The sequence below is a fragment of the Phocoena phocoena genome, chromosome 9 (genome assembly GCF_963924675.1).
Source record: "Phocoena phocoena chromosome 9, mPhoPho1.1, whole genome shotgun sequence".
In the NCBI taxonomy this organism is placed as follows: Eukaryota; Metazoa; Chordata; class Mammalia; order Artiodactyla; family Phocoenidae; genus Phocoena; species Phocoena phocoena.
The window spans coordinates 99,589,036-99,616,817 of NC_089227.1; the positions used below are offsets into that span (position 1 = coordinate 99,589,036).

A 27,782-nucleotide genomic window follows, 5' to 3' on the forward strand; every position below is an offset into this window, starting at 1 on the left:
GACAAGGGCGTGGGACCCAGGGCTGAGGGCACAGAGGGCGGGGCACGTGTCTCCTGCCAGATGGGACCTTGGGGGCACAGGAGGCCTGATGTCCAGTCCCAGTGCCATCTTCCCGCTCCCCTGTCCTCTTCCGCAGAACGTGGGCACGCACACACCATTCTCTGCCTGCTCCCTTGTTCTTTCTCTCCCTTTGCGCACCACCTCCATCCCCATCGCTGGCGGGGTTCCTCAGGGCACCGCTTCCCCCCCAGCCCGTCGCCCCGGCGGCGGCGGGGCATTTGGACATGGGGCTGGTGGCTCTTCCTTGGAGGCCTGGCGTGTTGTCCTCCCCACCCCCGGCTGCTCATCGGTGCCCTCCGTTCAGCCTCGAGGATGTGGGTGTTCGCCCGACTTCAGCCCCTGGCTGTACACCAGGGCTCCCTGACCGCTTTCACCCCCAACGTAGTGGCTGGGAGGATGTGCGCACCCCTGGAGAGAGGCCCGCAGATACTTGAAGAGGTGGTGTCCCCCCGAGGCTGGCCCGTTGCGCCTCGCTCTCACAGACGGTGCCTGGACCCCGTCATCCTGGACTCGCTGCTGCCTCCTGAGGCCAATGCCACAGGACACCCCAAGTGCAAGACGGGAGCCCGGCCTCCAGTCACATGGCCAGGTTCCGGGCACACGTTCTCCTCCCTCCTCGCCCTCGGGCGGGGTCCTCGTCTCTGGCTATCTGGCTAGTGCTTTTATGGCCCATCTCTGGTGCCCGGTGCCCTGTGGGCCAGAGCAGGTTTAACCAACGTGGAGGTGACTGCATCGCTCACTGCTTACAAACCCAGCAGATGCTTCCCCGGAGTGACCAGGTTTCTTAGCGGGTGCCTCCATGCCTTTTGGACGGAAACGTTGGTAGAAGTGAAGAAGGAGCTGGGCTGCTGAAGACTGGAGGGGGGCGGGGGAAAGATGTAGGGCCCCCTTCTCAGAGATGGGGTGGGGGTCAGATGTGTTAGCAGCCTCACCAGCATCCTGGGGCGTGTGGGAGGAGCTCTGGGTCTGATTTCCTTGGAGGGGGCCTGAGGAGTGGCGTTGCTATGGAAACGCAGCCTCGGGGCCTGGCGGAGGCTCTGGAGCCCCAGGTTTTGTAAACAGCAGAAGTGAATGGCTCCTTGTTTCTCTGCAGGCCTCGCCCATCGCCCAGCCTGGCCTGGTCCCGGCCAGAGCCTGTGGGGTTGGGGAGCTGCCACTTGGGGCAGAGGTCTGCTTGCTTTCCTCTCTTAGACCCTGAGCCTTCTGTGCTTGCTCCGCATCGCCGGCGTCCCTCCCCCTGGCCTCCTGCCTCGCGCTCTTGTCTTGCACTGACACCTGGGTTTCTGCCTCCCCACGGCCACTGGCGACTAGAAAGTCCCCTCCCTCCCCTTTTCTGGATCCAACATAGGTGCCACCCTGCCCCTCCCTCCAGGATGGCTTCCTTGACTGCCCGGCCTCCCCTCCCCCACCCCCCTTTGCCCGTGTTTGCAGCTGGAGCCATGCTATCTGGCTGGCAGCAATGGGCACTGTTCTGTTGGTGCCACAGTGAAGAGCTGGCCTTGACAGGCAGGTTCGGGGAGCAAAGGTGAGGGGCCTGGCAGTGCTGCCACTTACTCCCTGTGCCTCCGCTGTCCCTTCCCTCCCTCGACCTCAGTTTCCTCATCAAGGACTGAAGGCTGAGCCCTCAGGCCCCACAACTGCCACCAGAGGTCACAAGTTGGCCCATGGAACGTGGAAACCGCTTTGAATTCATTGCTGATTTTTAAAAAAATTGTCAAGGAGGCCCAGGTGCTCTCATTTGTGTTTGCCAATGCATGGCTCTCCCAGGAAGGAAACGAGATTGGCGATGATGGTGACCTGTTATCTCTTCAAAAATAAGTGTAAATGGTTAAAAGGAAACACCTCAGAGTTAATACAGGTAATCGTGAGCAGTTACGAGAAAGGAAAGTAACGAGATTGTGTCGCCGGAGCAGATCTGGGAGACGGGAAGAATTGGTGAAGGTGGGCCTGAATCCCATCCAGCATGGCCATAACCGCCAGGGCCGGGTCAGGACCCCCGTAGGCAAGGGCCTGTGCCTGGCCCACCTCCCTCGGAGGGGCTCTTGACCCACCTGCGCCCTGGACTCCCGTCCTCGGGTCCCGCCGGGCCGTCTAGGTCTCTGGCCCTGGCGGTGGGGGCTGGGCGGTCACTGAGGCACTCAGAGGCCCGCTTACTCTTTGACTGTTTCTCCTCAGGGACCTGCTGGCCCTTGAGCGGGGGTGTCGGAGACGCGTCCAGCCCAGGCCGAGTGGACGGGGCGTTCTTTGGGGTGAGCAGCCCGCTGACCGCCAGTGGCACCTGTGTCACCGTGACGGAGCTGCCGGGGCCCTGGCCACCTGGACCCACTTCGTCTCATGGAGCCTCGGGGTGAGAAGTCGGGAGAGGCCGACGGGGTGCGCGTCACCCCTCAGCTGCTCAAGGCGCGCTCAGGTGAGTTCGCCCTGGAGTCCATCCTGCTGCTGAAGCTGCAGGGCCTGGGGCTGGTGGACCTGGGCTGCCTGGGGGAGTGCTTGGGCCTCGAGTGGCTGGACCTTTCGGGCAACGCGCTCACCCAGCTGGGCCCGCTGGCCTCCCTGCGCCAGCTGGCCGTGCTCAACGTGGCCAACAACCGGCTGACGGGGCTGGAGCCCCTGGCTGCCTGTGAGAACCTGCAGAGTCTCAACGCCGCGGGCAACCTGCTGGCCGGCCCCGGGCAGCTGCAGTGTCTGGCGGCGCTGCCCGGCCTGGAGCGCCTGCGGCTCCGCGACCCCTCGGCCCGGCTCAGCAACCCGCTGTGCGCCAGCCCCTCCTACTGGGCCTCGGTCCGAGAGCTGCTGCCCGGCCTGAAGGTCATCGACGGCGAGCGCGTGAGCGGGCGCGGCAGTGACTTCTACCAGCTGTGCCGGGACCTGGACAGTTCCTTGCGCCCCGGCTCCAGCTCCGGCCCGCGAGCCGTGGAGGCCCAGCCCTGGGTGGAGCCCGGCTACTGGGAGTCTTGGCCCACGCGCAGCAGCTCCATCCTGGAGGAGGCCTGCCGCCAGTTCCAGGACACGCTGCAGGAGTGCCACGACCTGGACCGCCAGGCCAGGGACAGCCTGGCCCAGGCCGAGCAGGCGCTCAGCCCTGCCCGCGCCACCTCCTTTGTCTTTTGAATGCGCCCTGTGGCCGTGGCCCTTGGGGTTGGCACGCTGTGGCCTCCCTGCTTTTCTTCATGGTTTCATCATGCCGGCCACTGGCCCTGCACACGGGCGTCTTATGGGCCCCCTTGCCTAAGAGCAGCCCCCCTCCCTATCACACCTCCCTCAGAAAATTCCCCACCCATCCATCAGGGACACAGCTCCCTTAGACCCTCCTCAGGCAGCTGGCACCGTGTGAGGCTGTTCTGCACCTATGCTGTGCTCCTGGGAGGAGGCCTGGCCTCCTCGTGTCCATAGCTGCTGCCACTCCTGGCTGCCTGAGCCTGAGGCTTAGTGGAATAAAGCTGCTTGGTCCTAAGGCTAAAGGTGAGAGGCAGGGATGGCGAGCCTCCTGCCCAGCCCGTCCTGGGAGAGGACGCGGCAGAGCTCGGGGCGTGGAAGCCGCATCTTCCAGGTTGGCCTGTCCACGTGACCCTGTGCTGTGCCCCCCAGTCCCGGGTCTCCCTGAAGGCTCCACTGTCATGCCCACCCGTGCCAATCCCCATTAAATACTCGTGTTTTAATTTGCATCTCTGCCTGTCATTGCGTGTGGGCGTGCTTCGTTTTCCCCGGCGTGGGCCCCTGAAAACGAGCCTGGGTTCCCGCTGCCTCTGGCCTTTCCTGGGGAAGGAGGAGCACACAGCTTACTGGGTGTCCTTCTGATGGGAGGCATCGTGCTCGCCCTCGCCCTCACCCTCTCCGGGCTTTGCTTCCTCCCCGTGAGGCTGGAGCACTGGGGCCCTTTCCTCCCGCTGCTCTCAGGAGGGAGGGAGGGAATGCGAGGGGAGGAGAGAACGCAGCTCTAGAGCACTTTTATTAGGGACAATGGGACAGTCCTCCCTGGGCGCAGAGAAGGGAGGGCGGGCTTTCACTTGTTAACCTCCCTCACGCTGCTTCCAGGAAGCCGGGTGAAATTCTAGAGGGAAGGGAAGAGAAACTAAGACTGGGTATGTCGGGGGCTGTTTGGGCCCCGTCCCAGCTGTCTTCAGGCTCCCAGCCCCTCTCCTCCTGCCTCCCGCAGCCCAGCCGCAGCTCCAGCCTCCTCTCCATCCCTGCCCCACCTGGCTGTCCTCTGCCTCTTCCTTCCTCCCTCCTTCCTGGCAGGCCACCTACCAGTCAGGCCTCAGCTGGGGGGCAAGGCTTTGAAGAAGGCGAACTGCCCGGGGAAGTAGTGGCCGTGAGGGTCCTCGCCGGCGCGCTCCGCCCTCCTGCACTGGGCCTCCTGGCGCTCCTGCAGCTCCTGCAGCTCCTGCAGCAGCCGCACTGCTCAGGCTGTGCCCCCTCCACGCCCCCATCCCCCAGGCCCAGAGCCCTCCTCGCCCCTCCATGCAGGCTTCCGCCTCCGACCTCTCCCACAGGCCCAGTTTCTGTCCACCAGCTCCCTCCCCAACCTCTGCTCCCTCCTCCGAGCGCTCTTACCCGTTGAACCTGTGTTTCTATGGGGCAGTGGACCATCCGGCCCAGGACTTTATCTTCAGGGTCCAGCTTGATGCAGGCCAGGCATTTCCGCTTTCTCTGGCGAGGGGCGCATAGAGCCCAGAGAGGAAACGGGTGAGTGAGGGGAGGCCTGCGGCCCCGAGGGTGAGAGTGGGAGCTGGGGGGCAGTGTACAATGGGGGTTCCCCTGGCAGGCCAGGTGGTTCCAGGCTCAGCCCACTCTCAGACCGGGAAATTTCGGAAGTCAGACCATCCTGCAGTTTTCTATGAACCCTGAGTGAGTGTGTGCAGGTGGGACTCCTTGTCCAGGTGGGTTCTCCCCACCTGACTTCCACCTGAGCTGCTCTGCTGTCATCTGTTATATTTATTTGTATTTTCTTGTAAGATTTGAGCACAATGGTCCTGGTATAAAAGTCTAGAAAACCACTAGTATAATCCAGCCCCTCCCTTAACAGATGGAGGAAACTGAGGCCTTCAAAGAACCTGGGAAGTAACAGGGCTGGTGGTTGGCAGAGCTGAGACTGGACACCAGATGGTTGCGTTCCCGGCCCCAGGATCGCCCCCGTGGCAGTGACTTTGCCCCCAAGGTGGCTGATGACAATCAAGCCCTGTTAGGAATCAGCCGGGGCTGGGCCATCTCTACTTGAAAACACACAGGAAATGGGGCATTCACCAGGCCTAAGGTGGGGACCACCCGAAGCCCATACCATGGCCTTCTTACACCGGTGACACGAAGCCTGAGAGAGGAAATTGGATGGCATGGAAGGTGGACCCACTCTGAAGAGCACGCGTCCTCGGGGGCAGCCCAGCCGCCGCCCGCCGTCCCCCCTCCTGCCCGTCCAGGCCCCCAGCCCACCTGCAACCATCACAACCACCAGCCGAGACAGGCAAGTCAGCTGCCAGGGAGGCTGCTCCGCCCTGGGGTCTCCAACCTGAGGCTTCTCGCTGGATCTCCTACTGAACCCCAGTCGCACACCCCCGCGCTGAGCGCATGCCCTGTCACACGCACGTGCCTTCACTCACCCCGCTGGGCTTGACCTTGCACTCAGCTTTCTTCCAGTCCTTCTTCCGGCAGTTCGTCTGCTGGAGCTTAAACTCCAGCCTCACAAAGGTCCCGGCCGGGAAGGGCTACCCACAGACAGAGGAAGGCCAGCAGTCAGCCGAGCAGGCAGCGCCCTTCCTGGACGTGACCTGTCCCTCCTCCCTCCCCCACACCGTGAGACAGCACATCCCAGGAGATGGCTGGGCTGGCTGGCCCTTCTCTGGAGAGCTGGGCGCCTCTGGGAACGTGCCGACCATCCCCCTCCCCTCCCTGGGGTGCCGCTCACCGTGTCCATGGCACTGTCCACACTGGTCTCCCGGAAGGCCCACTGCACGGGCGGGTGCTTGTGGAACTCCTCCAGGGCCACCTGCAGGCCCCGGTGCTGGGCCGCCGTGAGCTCATCCCTGCCCAAGCCCATCACGCCCGGCCACAGGGCCAGCGGGAGCAGCAGCTGCCACATGGCTTCCCTTTAGTCACCCTGACCCTGCAAAGGGTATGTGTGGATCCTCAGCTCATGTGCTAGCCCGCGGAGCCACCAACTCCCGGGCCCTGTGGCTTGGGGACCACATCTGGTAGAGCTCTGGGCAGAGGTGCAGGGACAGGGAGTGGCGCTTTGCAGAGATTCCCCTGGTATTCCCCTGGCCCTTCCCCGCCCCTCCCCTGCCCCCACTGTTCCCAGGTCCAGCTCAGGGTGGCTTTGGCCCTGTCCTGGGTAGGTGCTGAGTTGGCTGTGGTCCTCAGGCCAGCCTTGGGGGCAGCACTGTTGCCCCCTCCAGCCCTCCCCCGCTTTTCTGGCCCATCTTCTCTCCCATTCTCTCTGACCCCAGTCCCCAGACTGTTGGCTCTGTGGGGTCCCGGGCCCTGACCCTCAGCATGCGCCCCCCCCTCACTGGAGGTGGGGAGGGGCAGGCCCAGAATGGAGGCCAGCTGGAGGCTGAATATTTGGGGAGGACGTAAACGCGAGAGAGGGGCCCAGAGCGGGTGGGAAGTGGGAGGACGCTTAACCCTCCCTGTGCTGAAATGGCCCGGTGCCCTTGGCCCTCCGAGCCCCCCACCCCAGAAATGGCGGGCCTCTCCTCGGCCCCACCAGGGCTTTCTTTCCAGAGCAGACCCTTCCTCCCTCGCTGTTTTTTCTGGAGCTTTCGCCACCAGCCCTCTCCCAGCCCTCTGATCCCGCCCCCCCCAATCCATGACTGGGGTCTCCTGAGGGCTGGACCCTCCCCAGGAACTCTGCCTGTACAGTCTTCTTGGGACCAGAAAGCCACAGATGTGGAAACTGAGACCCCCGCAGTGAAAAGCTACCAGGGTCTTGCCTTGAAGAGAGGGCTCACAGACAAGTTGCCCAATCTTGCCCTTTGGAGCTGCGCCCTTTGCCCGCCCCATCCTCCCTTCCAGCTGTCCTGCCATTCTTCCCCCCTCACCTCCTTTCTTGCGCCTTGGGGTCTCTCCTATGCTTCCCCTCCCGAGGCCACGGCCGAGGCCTACTCCCGGCCAGGCTGTCAGCCTCTTCCCGGCACCCCCTCCGGCGTCTCTCGGGTCGGCCCCCATCTCCTCCCCTCCCACCTCCTGGGCCCCTCCAGCTCCCAGCAGCCGAGGCTCCTCCCCCCGCCCCCCCCTGCTAGGACCGCCCGCCCTCCCCATCCCACCCTCCCCTCCCCTCTCCTCCCGCTGCCCCCGCAGAGGAGCCCCAGCTGTTGGCCTGCTCGGCTCTGCTCGGCTCTGCTCGGCTCTGCTCGGCTGGCCAGGCCTCTTCGCAGCGGGATGTGGGACTGCCCTGCCCCCCAGGTAGGGCTGCCCTTTCCTTAGGCCCTTCCCGGGCGACCAGTCCCTAGCGTCCCCGAGACACTGATTTCAGGAAATTCTTGCCAGAAACACAGACATCCTCAAAACCACATGAGACCTTGAGGAGTCATTTGATCTCTCCCCCTGCTTCCCGCGCCCTAAAGCCGCTCTGAGAGGGAAGGTGTCTCCTTCAGAGGTGACTCTGGTGTCTCACCACCTCCAACACCAGCAAACATGTCCAGTCGTGAAGGATCACGTCCCACCCATGGTGGCGACAGACTGCAGTGTCTCATGTGGTGAAGGGTGAGGTGGGATTCATAAGGCTGATGGGGAGTCAGGGAAGACAGGGGTCCCGACTCCTGCTGGTCCTGAGCAAATAAGAACAAGCTCTGGGACTTGGTGTGTCAGTCACCAGGGCTGATCTCCCGCAGCGAGGACCTCATTTAACTGCCCAAATCCCTGGAACTTCTGCTCCCTTCTTTGTGAGGGGGGGTCAGAGACCCTACCTTTAGGGGTTGTTTTGAGGATTAAATGAGCAAAGTGGAAAGTGACAGATGACCATAGTGTACTTTGATAGTGTACTTTGATAGTGTACTTTTCATAGTGTACTTTGATGCACAAAGGTTTTCAATTTTCTTGACGTTCAGCTTATCTGTTTATTGCTTCTGTTGTCCAGTTGCTCTGGCTAGAACTTCCAGTACTTTGTTGAATAGAAATGGCACAACTTTTTCTTCCCTTCCCTATGTACGCCTGCCAGGATTCTCCACGTGGAGCTGAAAGCTTCCTTTGCAGTGTGCTCTGGGGGCGCCAGAAAGATCCTTGGCTTCAATTAGCCAGCTCTGGTGGCTGAAATCCCACCATCAACATTTCAGTCCCATCTGTGAGCTGTCGACAATCATTAAGCAGAGATGAGAGCTGGGGTCTTTGTTCTCCAGGAGCTTCCCGGGTGGGGGCTAGAGAGACAATAGGCATGCAGAACACATTTCCCAGCCCAGGGCCTCGTGCTGGGAGACGTCCTGGGGGTGGGTGACCAGAGAAAACTTTGAGCTGAGGACAAGCTGGGACAGAAGTCCTCCTGCCTTTGGTAGGGGCCGTATGAGGCCTGGGGGAGCAAGGGAGGCTTGGTGGCAGCTGGCAAGGAAGGAGGATGGGGGCTGGGTGCAAATACAGTGTAGGTCACACAGCGAGACAAATTTCCCTTTGGGTGAAAGGAATGTGAGGGGCGGGCAACCACACTGCAGGGCAGTCACGGGTGGGGACATGTGAAGGGGCTACTTAACGCACATTCATGAGCTCAGCACCAGGTGACACACCCCAACCCAGGGGAGCGGTGACAGCACTTAGCTACTTAGTAGTGGTTAATGATATTCCCGGGCATCACAGTTGAAAGTGGAGATTCACATATCCGAGTCGTTCTGGCAAAGTTTTCCAATAACCGAACTGAGCACCCAAAACATTTTCCTTTAATATTTGCTGCCACAGAGACAAACCAGTGTATGTTTTTTCAGAGAATCAATTTGACCTTGAAGCAAAAGCATATCACTTTCAAAACTACACCTGTCTGAGTTAGGTACATTCACTACTTTTTGTATCAACTCAGTATAATTGACATAAATTCAGAAGAATATTGCATGAATTCAAAAGCAACTATAAATGTATCAAATCGACAAACTATTCTTCAAATTTTTCTTGTAAATTTTGCAGCCACTTTACATCACGCTGTCTACTGTAATTAAAACCCTTTACGTATTGATTCATGTGAGAAAAGTATGCAAAGTCATAATTATTGATCTCTATCAGTAAAAGATTTAATTTGAAATTCTTATATTTGTCTGGACAGGACACAAAGGAACTTTTCCTTTCTTTGGAGCTTCAGATGTACCTTGATCATACGTGGTGTGATATTGGTGAGAAAACTTACACTGACATTTAAAATCTTTGCTGAATATTTGGTTAACATTCTTTTTTGTTTCAAGAAAATCTTGGAGTAAAAAAAAAAAAAAGAAAAGAAAATCTTGGCGTTAGTGCAGTAAACCTTAGTAAAACCCTTCCATGACTCAACCAATGAGTGTTGGCAACGAAAAGCTTCTTAAATTCATGGTCTCCTACTCCTTTCAATAGTCCCCTAGACTGCTGATGTTATAGTATTTGCACTTAAGTACCGAACAATTTTAACAACTGTGTCCATGACACTTGCACAGAGTCCGTTCAGAAAAGCGAGCCCAAATATTTTCAGTATTCAGTGGAATGAAGCAATGTGGGAAACGTCGGTCTCTTGTTTGAAAATTCCAACACCTCAGTCACACTGGCCACATGTCAAGTGCTCATTATGAACCGTGGTGTCTATATATGTTCATAAATGCGTGGGCTATTTCTAGAAGGAAAAACAAAAAACTTGTAGCAACGGTTGCCTCTGAGGAGAGGAACTGTCTGGCTGAGGTAAAGGGGAGTGAGGAAACTGCATGCCCTTCGTATTTTTACAATTTCATACCGTCTGGGTAATTTGTGGCTTAAAGTGTAAAATTCGTTTTTAGAAGTTTAAAAATCACAAAACAAACAGCATTTTTGAAAACTCACCCTGGCAAGTACGTAGAGAGTGGACGAGAGGGGACATGTCCAGGTGCAGGACGCCCTCTGTCGGAGACAAAGGCAGTTGTCAATGAACGTGGCAGAAATGGGGGCAGTAAAGATGAAGCAAAGCAGGCGGATAAGTGGAGCGCCTGGGAAGTAAAAGGGTTTGGTGATAGACCAAACGTGGGCTCCACGGAGAGGGGTATCAGGAGGGAATTCCAGGTTTCCGCCTGAAGAATTACTCTAAAGGATTCTGAGTTCACATTTTTCTTTTTATTTATTTAATTTATTTATTTTTTGACGTGGAGCATTTTTTAAAGTCTTTATTGAATTTGTTACAATATTGCTTCTGTTTTATGTTTTGGTTTTTTCGGCCGCGAGGCATATGGAGTCTTAGCTCCCCAACCAAGGATCGAACCAGCAGCCCCATGCATTGGAAGGCGAAGTCTTGACCACTGGACCACAGGGAAGTTCCACACACTCTTGTTTTTAAAACCTGGGAGGGCTTCCGTGGTGGCGCAGTGGTTGAGAGTCCGCCTGCCGATGTAGGGGACACGGGTTCGTGCCCCGGTCCGGGAAGATCCCACATGCCGCGGAGCGGCTAGGCCCGTGAGCCATGGCCGCTGAGCCTGTGTGTCCGGAGCCTGTGCTCCGTAACGGGAGAGGCCACAACAGTGAGAGGCCCGCGTACCGCAAAACAAAACAAAACAAAACAAAAATCCGGGGAACTCTCTGAATTATGCCTTATAAGTTCCTTTCCCACGTTCTCCCTAATATTTCCTTCTGAAATTTTGATCAGATGCTTGTTAGACCCTCTCACTCTAGCTTCCTTATCTCCTAATCCCTTCTGTATTTTTTTATTTTTCATCTCTTTATTCTACGTGCTGCATTCTGGTTAAATCTTTCATTCATTATTTACCAGGTGTACTAATTTCTGCTTCAGTTATGTGTAATCTGCTTTTAATCATTCTATTAAATTTTAGATTCCATTAAAAATTTTCTAGACATTCTATTTGCTTCTTTTTCAAATCTTCCTGTTCCTTTTGGTTACTCTTTTGTGCTCTTTGGCCATTCGTATACCTTCTTTGGAGAAATCACTATGAAACTCCTTTGACCATACTTTAACTTGTTTGTTGTTGAGTCGTAGGAGCTCTTTATATATTTTGGATGTTAGTTCCTATCAGATATAGGATTTGCAAATACTCTCTCCCATTCTGTGGGTTGCTTTTTCACTCTGTTCATAGTGTACTTTGATGCACAAAGGTTTTCAATTTTCTTGACGTTCAGCTTATCTGTTTATTGCTTCTGTTGTCCAGTTGCTCTGGCTAGAACTTCCAGTACTTTGTTGAATAGAAATGGTAAAAACAGACAGCCGTGCCTTGTTCCTGATCTTAGAGGAAAAGCTTTCAGTTTTTTGCCATTTGAGTATGACGTTCACTATGGGTTTCTCAAATATGGCTTTTATTAAGTTGAGGTAGTTTCCCTCTATTACTGGTTTGTTGAGTGGTTTTATCATGAAAGGGTATTGAATTGTGTCAAATGCTTTTTCTGCTTCAGTTGAGATGACCATGTGGATTTTGTTTTGTTTGTTTGTTTTTGTTTGTTTTTTGGCCACGCTGCACGCAAGGCTTGTGGGATCTTAGTTCCCTGACCAGGGATTGAACCTGAGCCCTCCACAGTGAAAGCGCAGAGTCCTAACCATTGGACCGCCTGGTAATTCCCCATGTATATTTTTTCTTCATTCTGTTATTGTGGTTTATTAAATTGGTGGGTTTTAATATGTTGAAATATCTTGAAAGTACCAAGAATAAATCTCACTTGGTCATAGTGTATAATCCGTCTAAGAGCTGCTGAATTTTGTTTACTAATATTTTGTTGAGGTTTTTTCTTTTGCATCAATGTTCATAAGGGATATTGGTCTATAGTTTTCTTGCAGTCTTGTTTTTTTTTTCTGGCTTTGGTATCAGGGCAATGCTGGCTTCACAGAATTATTTAGGAAGTGTTCCCTCCTCTTCAATATTTTGGAAAAGTTTGAGAATAATTCATATTACTTCTTTAAAATGTTTGATAAAATTCACCAGTGAAGCCATCTGGTCCTGGGCTTTTCTTCGTTGGGATATTTTTGATTACTGACTCAATCTCCTTGCCAGTTATAGGTTTATTCAGATTTTCTATTTCTTTGTGATTTACTCCTGGTAGGTTTCATGTTTCTAGAAATTTGTCCATTTCATCTGTTATCCAATCTGTTGGCATACAGTTGTTCGTAGTACTCTCATAATACTTTTTATTTCTGTCGGATCAGTAGTAATGTCTCCACTTTCATTTCTGATTTTAGTAATGTGATATTCTTGACCTTATCTTTCATACCTTTTATTGAACTTTTAAATTAAAATTTCAGTGTTTTTTTAGTGTCAAAAGCTCTTTCCTATTTAAAAATACCATGCTGTGATTATGGGATTTCTTTTAAAACGTTCTATCTGCTCCTTATTTCAGTTCATGGTTTTGGTCTTTCGTGTCGGAAGCACTCCTCAAATGCCCACGTGAAAGTTTTGTGGAAAGTCCGGGGCCCTGTCAACCGGCGGGCTGCACTCTAGGGTGATCAGGTAGCAAGCCTGATTTTTTGTTATTGTTTGAATGATCCCCATTGTTGGTATTATCCATAGGTCTTTTCTTTGTAGCCGTCCAATTTTTCCAAGAGTCCTGTGAGCTTTTGCTTGTGAGTAGTGCTAGGCTGGTTGCGTTCTGGGTGCCAAGTGGGGTCAGGGGGCTGAGAGCCATCATTAGCATGGGGGCTTTGACTTTGCCCTTTTGCTCTCATTTGGGCCATTGCCCTCACCTGATTCCACTTTTACAGAGCAAAGCCTGTGGTCTCCAGCAGAGTCCGCGTCCTAAGACTTGGTGCTATGCACTCAACCTGATTATCAGAAGAGGCAAGTTTTTGTCTGTGACACGATAATCAGGTGCTTTGTCATCGAAAGAACAAAGCTAGGATGGCTAGTGCTAGGCTGAAAAACTAACAATTGCCTTCTTGAGAATAAACATATGAATCTTATTTAGCTCCAAGGAAGAGATAAGAAATCAGGATGCTAACGTTTTCATGTGGCCGGAAATGAAACTTGGATTTTAATCAGTGGATGCACTTTTCCATTAATGTAACATACAATTATGATGAGGCTTTAAAGGAAATTCAGCAAACTAATAAAAGGAACTTGCACCTTTATCAAATACATTTAAAAAGACGCTTCATGAGTGCAAAATAGTTTCCTAAATCGCAGTGGTCAGAAGGCAAATATCAAGCTGAATGTCCAACAGATACCAAGGAGCCCATTAGACGGCACTCCATGATCTACCACTAGATGGCGATGGTGAGCACCAGCTAGGTCTTTGCCCTTAACAATTCCCTATTTTTTTAAATAACAAGGCTGTGGAACTATTTTTCTTACATACTTGCGGTAGCCTATCATCACTTTTTGGTCCCTGATTTAATCCTAAGAACTTCTCTTAACTCCATCTGACCCATAAATCATGCCAATTTGTTGCAGTGGTTTTGTATTCATATATCATATGCATGTTTGTTACGACCGTAATCCAGCGCACAGCAGGGATAATAAGCCGCATCTCAGCCAGTGGAAGGCACATAGGGTAGTTTAGATACTATGAAATTAAAGGGTTTTTTTGTTTGTTTTTTGGCCGCGCTGCGTGGCTTGTGGGATCTTAGTTCCCCCGACCAGGGATTGAACCTGGGCCCCCGGCAGTGGAAGCGCGGAGCCCTAACCACTGAACCGCCAGGAAATCTCTGAAATTAAATACTTTTCAAGTGTTCTTTTTTTTTTTTTTGCAGTACGCGGGCCTCTCACTGTTGTGGCCTCTCCCGTTGCGGAGCACAGGCTCCGGACGCGCAGGCTCAGCGGCCATGGCTCACGGGCCCAGCCGCTCCGCGGCACGTGGGATCTTCCCGGACCGGGGCACGAACCCGTGTCCCCTGCATCGGCAGGCGGACTCTCAACCACTGCGCCACCAGGCAAGCCCTCAAGTGTTCTTTTTTAAAATGAATTTTACTTGGTATATTATTTGTTGGATGTAGTAACTTAATAGAATGTTACTGAGCAGTAGTTAAACTGCTATATTTTATAGCTATATTGTTTTAATATATATATATAGCTATATTGTTTAATATAAACAATGCTATATTGTTTTAATTTCTAATAACACCCCCAAAATAAACCTGAAATCCTGGTAAGGGGAAACTCTCTTCTCATGTTTTGAGACAGCGAAGGCAAACCAGTTCTGAGAACATCAGAGACTTCACTGGCCAACTCCGGAGGCACCAAATCTAACTGTGACCCGGATTTGATCTTGGAGCTGATCAGAAGGCATCAAGTTGAAGCCAGGTTTACACTCTGATCCCTCCAACTACCTCGAGTGGTTTTTTTCAAGAGGAGTCTGGGTAGGAATGAGCTAAGGTTAGAGGCAGCATTTTTGTTATTTGGTGAACAGGTACAGATGGAGTTCATAAACAGCCGCACATAGCACTCACAGGAAACAAAACACTTGAAAATACACCTGCTTCTGCTAAATCACGGGTTCACAGAGATTCTGTTTAGAATTGTCTTGTGTTTCCAAATCAAGCTTGGCTTTTAGTAGATTTTAAACCAAGAACGGATACACACTGGCCTCTAAATCCATCTTTTGAATTTAGTTGAAGAAGAGACAGCCTGACGCCAGTCTGGAGTACAAAAGACATAGATGAGATTTGACCTTGAAAGGGTAAAAATGTCGATTTCTAGGGGAAAGCGAGTACTTTCTCTCTCGGCTGACACACCAAGGTGATTTGTGGCAGCTTCTCCTGGCAATGTGTGGTCCTAAGACCAAACCCCTAGCTGGTGGTGGTCGTGGTCTCCCGAGCGTGGAGCACCCTCCCCACTGCTGAGCCTGCGACTGGCCATGTCAGTCCCCCTCAGAGCCAGAGGGTCCCCGAGGATTCCTGCCCTCCAGTTATTCTGCAATAATGTTCCAGATAAAGGAGTACGTTCAAGGCACTGCTGCCTACAATCAGAGCCCTTCCAGTGGGAGAGCTATGGACTGAAGTTTTCTCCCAGGTTCCTTGTTCTTTGCCTCACTCACATACTGATTGGAATTTTTCTGCGAGAAAAAGTGTTTTTTTCTGTCTCACTAAAAGTTCTGTCCGTCTCCATTGCCTACTTAACAAGCAGTAGCCGAGGGAGGAGGTTTGAAGTTCACTGGTTGATAATTGGCTGGGGCTGCTGTTTCAGCAACTCCGAGTGGTCTAATCCAACTCGCTTCACCATGGGCTCAAGAGCTCATATGTCCTCTTCCATTTGGTCCACAAACACTCATGGAGTTCCTGCCAGGGGCTGGCACCTTTCTAGGGGCTGTGGCTACGCGGTGGTTACAAAAGACAGTTCAATCCCTGCCTTCACGTGGCTTTACATTGTGCTGGGTAACTAGACAAAAACTATCTAACTGAATACACATCCAAATAATTTCAGGTAGGTGATAAGACTTATGAAGAGAAATAAAGTTGAGTAGGGGGGCTAGAAGGTGATGGGGTAGGAGTGGATGGTGGGCTGAATAATGGCTCTAATTCCCGTCCAGGCTTTAGTCCCTGCTCAGGCCCTAATCCCTAGAACCCGTGAATGTTCCTTTATATGGCAAAAAGGACTGCAGATGTAATTAACCTAAGAATTTTGAGATGGGGAGATTATGTCGGGGAAATAAAATTGAAAAGAAAATCTCCTGCCTACCCAGAAAAGCCCTGCACAAAGGTAGGAGAGAAAGAAAACAGTTTTATTATTGGATAAACATTGTGCCAGAAAGAGATGCACGTCACAGGCAATGCACTAAGAGACGGCAAAGACAGAAAGAAATTTCACCCTAATTTTTTTTTTGGCTGCGTTGGGTCTTCGTTGTTGCGCGTGGGCTTTCTCTAGTTGCAGCGAGCAGGGGCTACTCTTTGTTGCCGTGCACGGGTTTCTCATTGTGGTGGTTTCTCTTGTTGCGGAGCGCGGGCTCTAGGCGCGCGGGCTTCAGTAGTTGTGGCTCCTGGGCCCTAGAGTGTAGGATCAGTAGTTGTGGCGCACGGGCTTAGTTGCTCCGTGGCATGTGGGATCTTCCCGGACCAGGGATCGAACCCGTGTCCCCTGCATTGGCAGGCGGATTCTTAACCACTTCGCCACCAGGGAAGTCCTCACCCTATTTTATAGCCCAGCAGATGCGACCCCACTGCACACGTGTTCTCCAGGGAAAGCATAGCCAGTCCTCGGGTAAGAGGACTTGACCATTTGTCACACAGAGTTCACCCTAAATTTGCCTGGAATTGGGTAGCCACCCGTGATAGCTAATTGCCTTTATGCAAAGGAAACATCCACTTCTTGTATCCTGGTGACGGGAGGAGGTTTGCAGCCTGGAGCCCGGTGCTGCTGGAGAGTTAGGCTCCCATCTCCCACGGGCAGCGGACACTGGCCGCTGTTCCCTTGATGTTTGCATTTCAGAGAGATGGCTCCCAGGTCCTCGAGAAAGACAGTTCTGGGTTGTAAAGCCGGCAAGAGGCTTAGTGAGCTTTAAAAAGATTTACATGCACCTCAAAGGGTCAGAGAAAGAACTTCCAATTAGAAGTTTTCTAAAGAAAATGCTCTTAGGGAAGGGCAGGGAGAGTTTTTCCCTTTTTGTACCAGGGAGAATTAAAACTTACTTTTCTTAGTTTTAACTTGCATCTTCCCTTACAATTATCCTGGATTATCTGGGTGGCCCCTAAATGTAATCAGAGGTGTCCTCGTAAGAGGAAGGCAGAGGGAGATCTGACTACGGCAGAGACAGATGTGATAACTGAAGCAAGATGCTAGCCTCCTGGCTTTGAGGACGGAGGAGGGAGCCCTGAGACGCAGAATACACGCAGGCAGCTCTAGAAGCTGGAAAAGACAGGCCAACAGTTTCTCCTTTAGAACCTCTGCAGGGAACGTGGCCTTGCTGACACTTTGACGTCCACCCAGTGAAACTGTTCTGGGGCTTCTGACATCCAGAACCATAAGAGAATAAATGTGCATTGTCTTAGGCCACTAAGTTTGGGGCAATTTGTCCCAGTGGCATCAGGGACCTCCTCATCCGGGTGGGAGTACGGAGGAGAGAGAAGGTCATCGGGGCGCATGTTTTGAGGAGAGGATACTTGAGCCCAAATCTGAACAAAGTGAAGGAGTGCTGCCTATAAAGAGCAGGAGGGAGGGCGTCCCAGGTGGATGAAACAGCAACTCCAAAGGCCCTACGGTGGGATGGAGCTTCTGTGGCTGCGCGGAGGGGCTGGCAGGCAGTCAGACTACGCGGAACCTTAGAGGCCATGGCAGCCCTTTGCTATGTCGTCAAAACGTGGAGTGAGCAACCTGATCTCTGTTTAAAAGGATCAAATGATCCGGGAGGCCAGGCTCCGGGCGGCCAGAAGGGGCCAGGAGCAGCAGGTGGCAGGAGAGGCTCTCGCTGCAGGAAACCTGGTTTCCTTTTGACCCACTATGTTCTTTTCCTTTCCAAAAAAACAGACTCCTGGGGGCTTCCCTGGTGGCGCAGTGGTTAAGAATCCATCCGCCTGCCAATGCAGGGGACACGGTTCATGCCCTGGTCCAGGAAGATCCCACATGCTGCGGAGCAACTAAGCCCGCGAGCCACAACTACTGAGCCCGTGAGACACAACTACTGAAGCCCGCTCACCTAGAGCCCGTGCTCCGCAACAAGAGAAGCCACCACAATGAGAAGCCCGCGCACCTCAACGGAGACCCAGTGCAGCCAGAAATGAATAAAAATAAAATAAATAAATTTATAAAAAAGCAAAACAAAACCAAAAAAAGGACTCCTGGACTTCCCTGGTGGCGCAGTGGTTGAGAGTCCGCCTGCCGATGCAGGGGACGCGGGTTCGTGCCCCGGTCCGGGAAGATCCCACGTGCCGCGGAGCGGCTGGGCCCGTGAGCCGTGGCCGCTGCGCCTGCGCGTCCGGAGCCTGTGCTCCGCAACGGGAGAGGCCACGACAGTGAGAGGCCCGCGTACCGCAAAAAAAAAACAAACCCAGAAAACAAACAAAAAAACGGACTCCTGGAACTAGATACGCACCGGAAGTGTTTTGTGTAGCAGAGTTGGGGGTGACATTTGATCTCCGTCTCGGGCTTCTTTACAGTGTCTGCTCTTGCCCACGTCCTGCAGGCCACGTTCCTGCATTTAAGGACATTTTGGGGACTGCAGAAGGAGGAGCACTTTGATCTCTTCCTGAAGAGGCTCCTTTCACCCATGGTGCCGGCCTTGGACAGTCGGGCGTTCTCTCCAGGTGGGCAGCTGGGAGGGCTCCCGGGGTCGAGGCTGCGTGAGCACCTACGGGTGACAGCACCCGCGCGAGGCTCTCCCTGCAGACGTGGCCCCGCCGAGGTCAGCGTGCGTGTGCTTCCTGCCCCCTCCCCGCACGGTCCGTCACCGCTGGGAATGACTCTGTGCGAGGTTCCAAACCCGCCTTGGGGAGGCCGTCTGAAGCCGGAGTGAGTAATACATCGGTTCCCACTGGAGGGAAGACTTCCTCTCTTCTCTCTTACTCCCCTAGTCATTCATTCAGAAATTAGCAACAAGCATTTGGTTTTGTTTCATACGAAGTACTAACCCGAGAGATACCTCCATCGCTAAACCAGCTTCTCTCAATACCCTCCCACACTGTGGAGAGACAGCAGCACCGTTTCTGTCGGGCTCGCGGTCAGGTCCAGCAGCTGGCACAGCAGCAGATGGTGGGCACTGATTAAATATTTGCTGGTGTTATGAGTGAGTCCTGTGGGGAGGACAGGCACAGGCTATCTGTGACACAGATGCAGTTTTCCCTCTTGTAGATTACAAGGCTGCTGCTAACCAATACCTGGGTGTTTCGGAACCGAGCAGGACCCTATGGGGCCTTCCCGGGACAGACCCCTCCCGCATATCCTCTGCTTTAGCTCCTCCCTGAAGTACCTAGATTACAGTATCTGATGCACATTTCCTGAGTTGCTTTACAGATGCTAAAATCCCCACCAAATGCAAGCATTTAACTACTTGATGACCGTGAGCACGTAGCTCCCAGACCTACTGGAGCCTGAGGATCGATCGTGTTAACCCCTGTGACACCGTCCTGTTAACCACCATCAACCAGAGACTTGTCCACAGCTGATCACACACCCTGCGAGTCCCCTCCCTCACCTGGCCTCTAAAAATGCTTCGCTGGCAGTCGGGTGGTTAAGAATCTGTGTGCTTCCACTGCAGGGGGCGCGCGTTTGATCCCCGGCCAGGAAAGTTTCACATGCCCCGAGGTGCGGCCAAATTTTTTTTAAAAAAAGCTTTGCTGAAACCTATCGGGGAGTTTGGGTTTTTTTGAGCAGGCGAGTGGACCCAAGTTTGGTTCAGTAACATCTTCACAGAGGATTTCTGGAGACATCGTCCCCCTCATCCCCTGGCAAACCCACCTACTTTGCCATCTAATCCAGTAGTCGGGGGTGGGGGGCGGGTCAGGCACTGCTGGAGGGAAAGAGGGACCCTCCCAGGGCCCCTCTCAAGTTCCTCTGTCCAGTGGGCCCCTGACCCCGTACAGCCCTATCTTTCTCTTGCAGGCACGTCAAAGCTGAGGCAATCTCCATCAGGCTCGGCCATTTGACCGTTTGGCCGGTCACGGCACCATCCCTCGCCACATCCCTCTCTAAGGCATATTGAGGGGTGAAGTCCTGAATACCAAGGCCTAGAATTTCTGACTGGCATAAAGGCTCAGGAATCCCTCACCACTCCTTTGCATTTTCTCTCTGCAGAGTGAAGGCCCCGTCGTTCTATACTTAGTTTCCTTTGTCTTTGCCAAAAGAGCAAAGTACAGCAGGTGGATAATTCCTAACGGGGCATGAGGACACTTCTAGTGGGGGCTGGGGACTGGGGAGTAGTTAAGGCGTTGTTTAAGGGAAGAGCCTTTCTGCTCAGAGAGACCGATGACAGACAGATGAAGGCACTTTTTGTGTCTGTGAAGGAATTCCCCTGGAGGGTTCTTGCCGGAATGTATTATATCCAGGAGCACTGATGTGCCACATTTACCCATGAACTAAGAGGTATTTCACAATTACTCTGTGCTGGACTCAGCACTTGGTGCTTTTCCCAGACACAACTTTAGTGGTGAAAAGTGAGGCCAGGTTCCTATCAGCCATGATCCAGCTGTGTGGCGTTGGGCAAATTTCTTAACATCTCTGAGTCTCAGTTGTTTGATTTGTAAAATGAGCACTAGAAGAGTGTGTTTCCTAGGGTTGTTAAGTGGATTAAATGAGATACGTATGTGAAAAGTTTATCACCATGTCTGACAGAAAATAAGGACTCCCTAAATATTAACTATTATTACTAAGTATTTAGGTAAAAACTCAAATATCTTGATTGCACTCATAGAAAAATCCATTCTTCTGTAACCACCAAACTTGACCTACATGCTACAATATACAGTCTACCATATTTTCTGAACCTTAAAACTCTGACAAAGTATCTGACGAAGTGTTTTTCATATTTGTAAATTTTATTACAGGAAAAGTACAAAAGTTATACTATTTAATCTACAAATAAGAAAACTTGACTGTGAGAGGTAAAATAAGACCCGAACAAACGGAGGGACATGAATCTTAAATCTCTTCAAGTGGATTTTTAAAATAATGACAAGAAACATTTTAAAATATTGACAAGAAATTCTAAAGTTCATTTGGAAGATTAATGAGTGATTTTAGTTTTTATTTTTTAGGTAAGAAGTAGATTTATTTAGAAACATTCTCTACAGAGTGTGGGCCATCTCAGAAGGCAAGAGGCAATAAGAGAGTGATTTTAGCCAAGAAAGTTGTGGGGGAAAAAAGGAATCTGTGTCATAGGGGGAGTACTTACACTACTAGATATTAAAACTTACTTTCCGTGATAAAAATACAAGCATAAAATTTCATTTGGGGAGGGATGGTGTGGGTGCTCTAAACATAACACCAAAGGCAGAAACCATAAAAGGCTTTTTACTGTATAAGGAGTGCCCCCCAAACAATGTGAAATATTGTAAAACCAATTTCCCAACTTTTTTTGAGGTATTGTTGATTTACAATATCATATTAGTTTCAAGTGTACAACACAGTGATTCAAAATTTTTATAGATTATACTCCTTTTATAGTTATTATAAAATATTGGCTATATTCTCTGTGCTGTACAATGTATCCTTGTAGCTTATTTTATACCTCTTGTAGATTATACCTCTTAACCCCCTACTCCTATCTTGCCCTCCTGCCTTCCCTCTCCCTGCTGGTAACCACTAGTTTGTTCTCTATATCTGTGAGTCTGCTTCTTTTTTGTTATATTCACTAGCTTGGTTTTTTTTTTTAGATTTGACATGTAAGTGATAACATACAGCATTTGTCTTTCTCTGTTTGATTTATTTCACTAAGGATAATATCTCCAGGTCCATTCACAATGTTGCAAATGGCAACATTTCATTCTTTTATGGCTGAGTAGTATTCCACTGTATATGTACACCACAACTTCTTTATCCATTTGTCTGCTGATGGACACTTAGGATGCTTCTGTATCTTGGCTACTGTAAATAATGCTGTTATGAACATTGGGGTGCATGTACCTTTTTGAATTAATGTTTTCGTTTTCTTCAGATATATACGCAGGAATCAATTTCCCAACTTTTTTAAAGGGACAAATAGAAAAGTGGGCAAAGGGACAAAAGCAAATTCACACAAGAGAAAATACAAACAGTTAATAAATAACTACGTGAAAAAACAAGCCAGTTAACTAGTAATTAAAGAAACAACATTCAAAACAATGAGAAATAACAACTTTAAATTAAATTTGAAAAAATAGCCTGTGTTTTCAAGGATATGGAAAAAGGGGCATTTCTCAAAAGAAAACCAATAAATTTTCCTCGAAGATAGTTTAGAAAATATTTGAAAAATATACTTTGCTTTTGACCTATCAGTTCCCCACTTCCAGAATTTTTAAATCAAGTATATGCAATAAAAGCATATGCCGACTGACCCTCGGCAGCTCCTGTATCATGAATCCACAAAGATATAGAAAAGTAGGAAATTTATGTGCATTTATGCTGCGATTAAGAATCATGTTATAAAAGAATATCAAAAAAAGAATATCTAATAAAATGTCAGAAAATTCACAGTATTGTTCAGTGAAAAAGGCAGAATACATCTTTGTAAGGCATTATCCCAATAACGTCAAACAAGCATAGATAAGCATTAAAAAAAATGCCCGATAATACATACTAAGATATTAAGTGTGATTGACTCTAGGAGGTAAAGTATGAGAGATTTTTGTATTTCATTTCCTATTAATGCAACAGATTTTGTGCTTTAAAATAATTGTATAATTAGAAAGTTGCCTGTGTTGCAAAACATAAAAGTACGTGAAAGTGTACAAGCCTGGAAAATCAAGGAAGTGTTTCGTGCGGAAAGCCAAGGCCACCTGCTAGACGATGAGTCACGAACGCAAGACTCGCACCTGACTCCGCACTCGCCAACTGGCTGCGGTGCGTTTCCAAGCGAAACGCCCCGGGGACGAGGACCGCCCTGCGCCCCGGACCCGGCCCCGAACCCCGCGGCCGCGGAAGCCGGGACGCCTGCGCTCCGCTAATTTCTGGAAACGAGGGCATTCCCGTTTCAAAGTTCACCCGATCAGGCCTTTCCTTCCTCCAGCTCTGAACAACCCACAAGGCAGACTTTCGGGTCATCCGCGCCCCCCGCCAGGCTCAGCCCCTGCGGTATCAGGTTCCGCGGCGCGGCCAAAGGTCGAGGTGGCAGGAGAAGACGAGGGGGCGGCCCGGGGGTGGGAGGCGCCCTCTCGAAGGCTCGGGCTAGCTAGGAGCGCTTAGGCCAGCGAAGCCGGATCTAGCCGAGGGACCGCAGGCTGACCACGCGGTCGCCCAGGGACGTGCGTCCTCCGTTGGGACAAAGGGTCGGGAAACTGGAGCCGGGCTCATCCCGGAAAATCCGGGCTGTGGTCGCCATGGCAACGGAGTCGGGCCCGCGGCGGCAGCCCCCGGCCCGGGCCCGGGCCGCGAGGGGGCGCTGGGGGCGGGGGAGGGATCCCGCGCGGCCGGCCCCGCTGCCCGCCCCGCCCTCCGGCCGCGACCGCCGGCCCGAGCCCGCGACTGACCCTCGGCAGCTCCTGTAGTCACGTGGTGCTGGGAACCGGCGGGGGGGCTGGGCACGGGCCTGGCAGTGGTGAACTCGAACCTGCTGCTGTCGCCGCGGCGGGGTGGGGAGCGCGGCCGCCGGCGCCGGCTTTCCGGCCTCATGGACGCGCGACGCGCCTCCGCGCTCCCCGCCAGAGAGGTTCGACCCGGGCAGGACGCGGGGTTCCACGCAGGCCCGTGGTGGGGCGGCCCTACCTGCCGGGCGCGTGACCGAGTGCGCGCTGTTTGGGGGGGGGCACACTGCTGGACCGAATGGGGGGGCGAGTCCGCGCACCTGCGCACAGGCTCCGCGAGCTGCGCTCTGCGTGGGGACCGGAAAGGGCCCCCTCGGGGAGCGCGGAGCAGTGTGTCCGCGAACGTGGACGGGGGGAACACGCGCGAATACAGAAGGCGGGTGTGGGGTCTCCACGGCCCTTTGCCACCCAGCACGCGCCCGCGGATTCTGACCGAGTCCTGGTCACCAGAGCTCGCCTGCGCAGCCCCCTGGGAAACAGACCTGGAATTCCTGCTGGGAGGAGGGTGGGGGGAGGGGAGCCAGCAGGGATTCCAGAGTTCCTGCCATAGGCCGGCCTTTTCGCCATCGGCCTGGACAATTCATGTTGTGACCTTAGCAGTGGAGGAAGTGACCCCCAGACGCGGCCCTGTGCTGCCTTGGTGAAGGGGGCACGTTCATTTATTAATCCAGTATCCATTAAGGTCACTCTGCCAGGCGGGGGGGTGGTGGGGCAGGGGTGGGGGAGGGGTGGCTGGCGAGGACACAAAGATGACTGCCCTAGGAGAGCTCACAGCCTCACGCACGTTTTTTCTCCCCTCCCCACAGGTAAGGCTGGCCTCTCTGCCCTCAGAGGTCTGAGCTCTGCCATGGGGGTAGGGGTGTCTTTACTGCTGCAGTTTTCTCTGACGTCTGGGGACTACCAGAGTGTGGGCGGAAGCAGGCGCTCCAGCCGCAGGAACATCCCCGGGAGGAGCTGGAAAAAGCCTCATCTCCAGCTCCACAGCCTGCAGGGTAGAGTGTGGCCTTCTTTGTTGGGTTCTCGAACCATTCCATGGCCCCTGTGCTCAGGCCTCCCCATCCTGGTGGAAGGAGGGTGCCTGTGGGGAAGGGGTCACGTTCTCACATCCTGGGAGTCTTCGCTGTGCTCATTCTGACCGCTGGGAATGAGTCATGTCTGTGCTTCTGGGGAGGAGTACAGGCTCTGCGGAAATGAGGAGGATGTGTCTGGAACTTGTGAGCAGGCAGTGAAGGTCCCAAGGAGTCTATCCGTCACTCCACCCTGCAGGAATCTGCGCTCCCAGGCTCTGGAAGAGCCGAATGTGGGGCAGCCCCTGGCGGGGTTGGGGCAGGACCGGTAGGGGCCAGAGATTACAGTCTCTTCCTCTCTCCCCTTTTCTTGCCCCAATAATCCCTATCACCCGAGGGAGGCAGAGACAGGAGCGCCCCCGAGGGCGTTCCTGGGATTCAAGAGCACTCTCCTTCCTGAAACGGCCTAATTGTGTGTGGGGGTGGAGGAGGGCAGGCGGGGAGAATGTGGGCACAGTCTGGGCAAGCAGTGGCCTGGCGTCATGCCGGGCCGGCAGTAGCATCCGGTGTTCCCCTCCTGGTCCTGAGAAGAGCCGCTTTCACTGGCGCTCCAGGCCGCTCCTGTGAGAGACCGAGGTTAGGGAGGCCAAAGTGCCTTCCCCAAGATTGGATTAGATTAGAGCCCAGGAGAGGATCATAGGAATGAGAGGCCACTGGAATTTCTTTCTGTGAGATCTTTACAAACTCAGGTATTTTAGAGGAAAGAACACTGGCCTGGGAGTTTAGAAGACTTGTCCCCTAGTCTTGCTTCTGCTGTTGGTTTACTCTGTGCCCTCGGGCAAGTCCCGTCACCCTGTTATGCCTCACCGTTGCTCCATCTATGAAACAGGGAACTTAATATCTCTGGTCCAGCCTCACTGAGTTGCTGTGAAGCTCCGATACGGCAACAGGAAATAGTAGAAATAAGGAGAGGGCAGAAGGGAAATACTTGGAAAAGCGTAAAAGCGCTGTAGGGAGAGGTGACTGCGTTTTCTGCTCCGTCCTAAGGCAGGAATGTTCATACAGCCAGCACTGGATTGTCTACTCCATGCCAGACACGGGCTGAGGGGGATTCCAAGGAGTGTCAGGGTTCTTCTTTCTGGTAGTTTCCAGGGTCAGTAAAGACTTAATTAACCCAAAGACTGAGTTCTCCACTGGATAAAATAGTAACTTGATCGTGCTATGTTTTCCGGATGGAGAAACAAGCCACTCATACCCATGATTAGTGATGTGGGAAAGTAAAAATAAATTTAAATATCTTCCAACTTAAAAAAAAAAAGAATTAAAGACAGATATATTTGAAATGGTATCTGGAAGCCCAAGATTTAAATCATATAATACAAGGAAATAGAAGAGTAGTCTAGTAGTCTAGATTCCAGGGCTCCAGGAGTGGAGAGGGGCGAGCTCCTCTTGGGCCTGGGGTCTGCAGGGGAGGAGCTGGGGGCAGGCTGTGTGGCTCTGTAGAGTGACTGTGCCTTTCCACCCCCAGCAGAGGAAGAATCGATGCTGGAACGTCGCTGCAGGGGCCCCGTGGCCATGGGCCCCGCCCAGCCGCGACTCCTTTCTGGGCCCTCCCAGGAGTCGCCCCAGACCCTGGAGAAGGAGCCCCAAGGGCTGAGGTCACAAGGCACTGCCGTGGCCCAGTCGGGCAGCCAGGCCCTAGGTCGGGCCCATCGTTGTGCCCACTGTCGAAGGCACTTCCCGGGCTGGGTGGCCCTCTGGCTTCATGCCCGGCGCTGCCAGGCCCGGCTGCCCCTGCCCTGTCCCGAGTGTGGCCGTCGCTTCCGCCACGCCCCTTTCTTGGCACTGCACTGCCAGGTCCATGCCGCCGCCACCCCAGACCTGGGCTTTGCCTGCCACCTCTGCGGGCAGAGCTTCCGAGGCTGGGTGGCCCTGGTTCTGCACCTGCTGGCCCACTCGGCGGCAAAGCGGCCCATCGCCTGTCCCGACTGCGAGAGACGCTTCTGGCGGAGAAAGCAGCTTAGGGCCCATTTGCGGCGCTGCCACCCCCCGGCGCCCGAGGCCCGGCCCTTCATATGCGGCAATTGCGGCCGCAGCTTCGCGCAGTGGGACCAGCTGGTTGCTCACAAGCGGGTTCACGTGGCCGAAGCCCTGGAGGAAGCGGCGGCCAAGGCCCTCGGGCCTCGGCCTCGGGGCCGTCCTGCGGTGACCGCGCCCCGGCCCGGTGGAGACGCCGTCGACCGCCCCTTCCAGTGTACCTGCTGTGGGAAGCGCTTCCGCCACAAGCCCAACCTGATCGCCCACCGCCGCGTGCACACAGGCGAGAGGCCCCACCAGTGCCCTGAGTGCGGGAAGCGCTTCACCAATAAGCCCTACCTGACCTCGCACCGGCGCATCCACACGGGCGAGAAGCCCTACCCGTGCACCGAGTGCGGCCGCCGCTTCCGCCACAAACCCAACCTGCTGTCGCACAGCAAGATCCACAAGCGCTCCGAAGGGTCTGCCCAGGGTGCCCCCCGCTCGGGGAGCCCCCAGCTTCCCGCCGGCCCCCCGGAGCCCCCGCTGAAGCCGGCCCCGGAGCCCCCGCTGAAGCCGGCCCCGGAGCCTTTGGAGGCCCCAGGGGAGCCCCCCGGCCGCCAGGCGGAGGCCCCGCCCTCTCTCTACAGCTGCGAGGACTGTGGGCGGAGCTTCCGGCTGGAGCGCTTCCTGCGGGCCCATCAGCGGCAGCACACGGGCGAGCGGCCCTTCACCTGCGCCGAGTGCGGGAAGAACTTCGGCAAGAAGACCCACCTGGTGGCCCACTCCCGGGTCCACTCAGGCGAGCGGCCCTTTGCCTGTGAGGAGTGCGGGCGCCGCTTCTCCCAGGGGAGCCACCTGGCCGCCCACCGGCGCGACCACGCGCCGGAGCGGCCCTTCGTCTGCCCGGACTGTGGGAAAGCTTTCCGCCACAAGCCCTACCTGGCCGCACACCGGCGCATCCACACCGGCGAGAAGCCCTACGTCTGCCCCGACTGCGGCAAAGCCTTCAGCCAGAAGTCCAACCTGGTGTCGCATCGGCGCATCCACACGGGCGAGCGCCCCTACGCCTGCCCCGACTGCGACCGCAGCTTCAGTCAGAAGTCCAACCTCATCACCCACCGCAAGAGCCACATCCGGGACGGCGCCTTCTGCTGCGCCATCTGTGGCCAGACCTTTGACGACGAGGAGAAGCTCCTGGCCCATCAGAAGAAGCATGATGTCTGAGGGGGCAGGGGCGGCGGGGGCCGAGGGAGGTCGGGCCTGGGCATCATTCATACTGTGCCCTGTGCCACAGCTTGTAGGCAGGGAGGGGAGAGGAGAAGTGAGCCTGCCCCGTTAGAGAGGGGGGTCCTCTACCCCTGCAGTCAGGGAGTCCACTTGCAGAGCAGGGACCCCGGCCTCCAGCTGGTGTTTGCTAAGGTTCAGTCCTGACTGCCCTGCGCCCTGGAAAAGTAGCAATAGCAGCTCCACCCACCCCTTAGAGCCCTCCGGCCGGAGGG

The 27,782-nt window shown here is 53.6% G+C and overlaps 3 protein-coding genes across 4 annotated transcripts; 2 read left to right on the forward strand and 1 right to left on the reverse strand.

Moving 5' to 3' along the window:
- Positions 1 to 2,394: 2,394 nt before the first annotated feature.
- LRRC61 (leucine rich repeat containing 61) lies at positions 2,395 to 3,171 on the forward strand. The gene has a single exon (XM_065884223.1). The coding sequence runs from the start codon at positions 2,395 to 2,397 to the stop codon at positions 3,169 to 3,171; it is 777 nt and encodes a 258-aa protein (XP_065740295.1).
- Positions 3,172 to 4,030: 859 nt separating this feature from the next.
- On the reverse strand, positions 4,031 to 7,225 carry RARRES2 (retinoic acid receptor responder 2). Its single transcript, XM_065883973.1, has 6 exons — positions 7,095 to 7,225; positions 5,960 to 6,157; positions 5,655 to 5,759; positions 4,615 to 4,710; positions 4,309 to 4,435; positions 4,031 to 4,111 (listed from the first exon to the last, which is right to left on the reverse strand). Exons 2-5 carry the CDS (start codon positions 6,131 to 6,133, stop codon positions 4,319 to 4,321), a joined length of 492 nt encoding a protein of 163 aa, XP_065740045.1. The 5' UTR covers positions 6,134 to 6,157; positions 7,095 to 7,225; the 3' UTR covers positions 4,031 to 4,111; positions 4,309 to 4,318.
- A 16,879-nt stretch (positions 7,226 to 24,104) lies between these two features.
- Positions 24,105 to 27,507, forward strand: REPIN1 (replication initiator 1). Of its 2 annotated transcripts, none has more exons than XM_065884268.1 (2): positions 24,105 to 24,249; positions 25,793 to 27,507. In XM_065884268.1, the coding sequence occupies exons 1-2, from the start codon at positions 24,105 to 24,107 to the stop codon at positions 27,505 to 27,507; spliced, it is 1,860 nt and encodes a 619-aa protein (XP_065740340.1). The 2 variants fall into 2 exon arrangements, with proteins under 2 accessions (XP_065740340.1, XP_065740341.1); XM_065884269.1 differs by having other exon boundaries at positions 25,796 to 27,507.
- The last annotated feature ends 275 nt before the right edge of the window (positions 27,508 to 27,782 follow it).

Excerpts from the sequence above, each read along its gene's own strand:
- REPIN1 (XM_065884268.1), top strand. The coding sequence starts at position 24,105 with ATGGGGGTAGGGGTGTCTTTACTGCTGCAGTTTTCTCTGACGTCTGGG. Across the intron at positions 24,250-25,792 it reads CCAGCTCCACAGCCTGCAGG|CAGAGGAAGAATCGATGCTG; the intron begins GTAGAGTGTGGC and ends TTCCACCCCCAG.
- RARRES2 (XM_065883973.1), bottom strand. The coding sequence starts at position 6,133 with ATGTGGCAGCTGCTGCTCCCGCTGGCCCTGTGGCCGGGCGTGATGGGC. Across the intron at positions 5,760-5,959 it reads TGGACAGTGCCATGGACACG|CCCTTCCCGGCCGGGACCTT; the intron begins GTGAGCGGCACC and ends GTCTGTGGGTAG. Across the intron at positions 4,436-4,614 it reads TAGAAACACAGGTTCAACGG|GAGCTGCAGGAGCGCCAGGA; the intron begins GTAAGAGCGCTC and ends CAGGAGCTGCAG.
- LRRC61 (XM_065884223.1), top strand. The coding sequence starts at position 2,395 with ATGGAGCCTCGGGGTGAGAAGTCGGGAGAGGCCGACGGGGTGCGCGTC.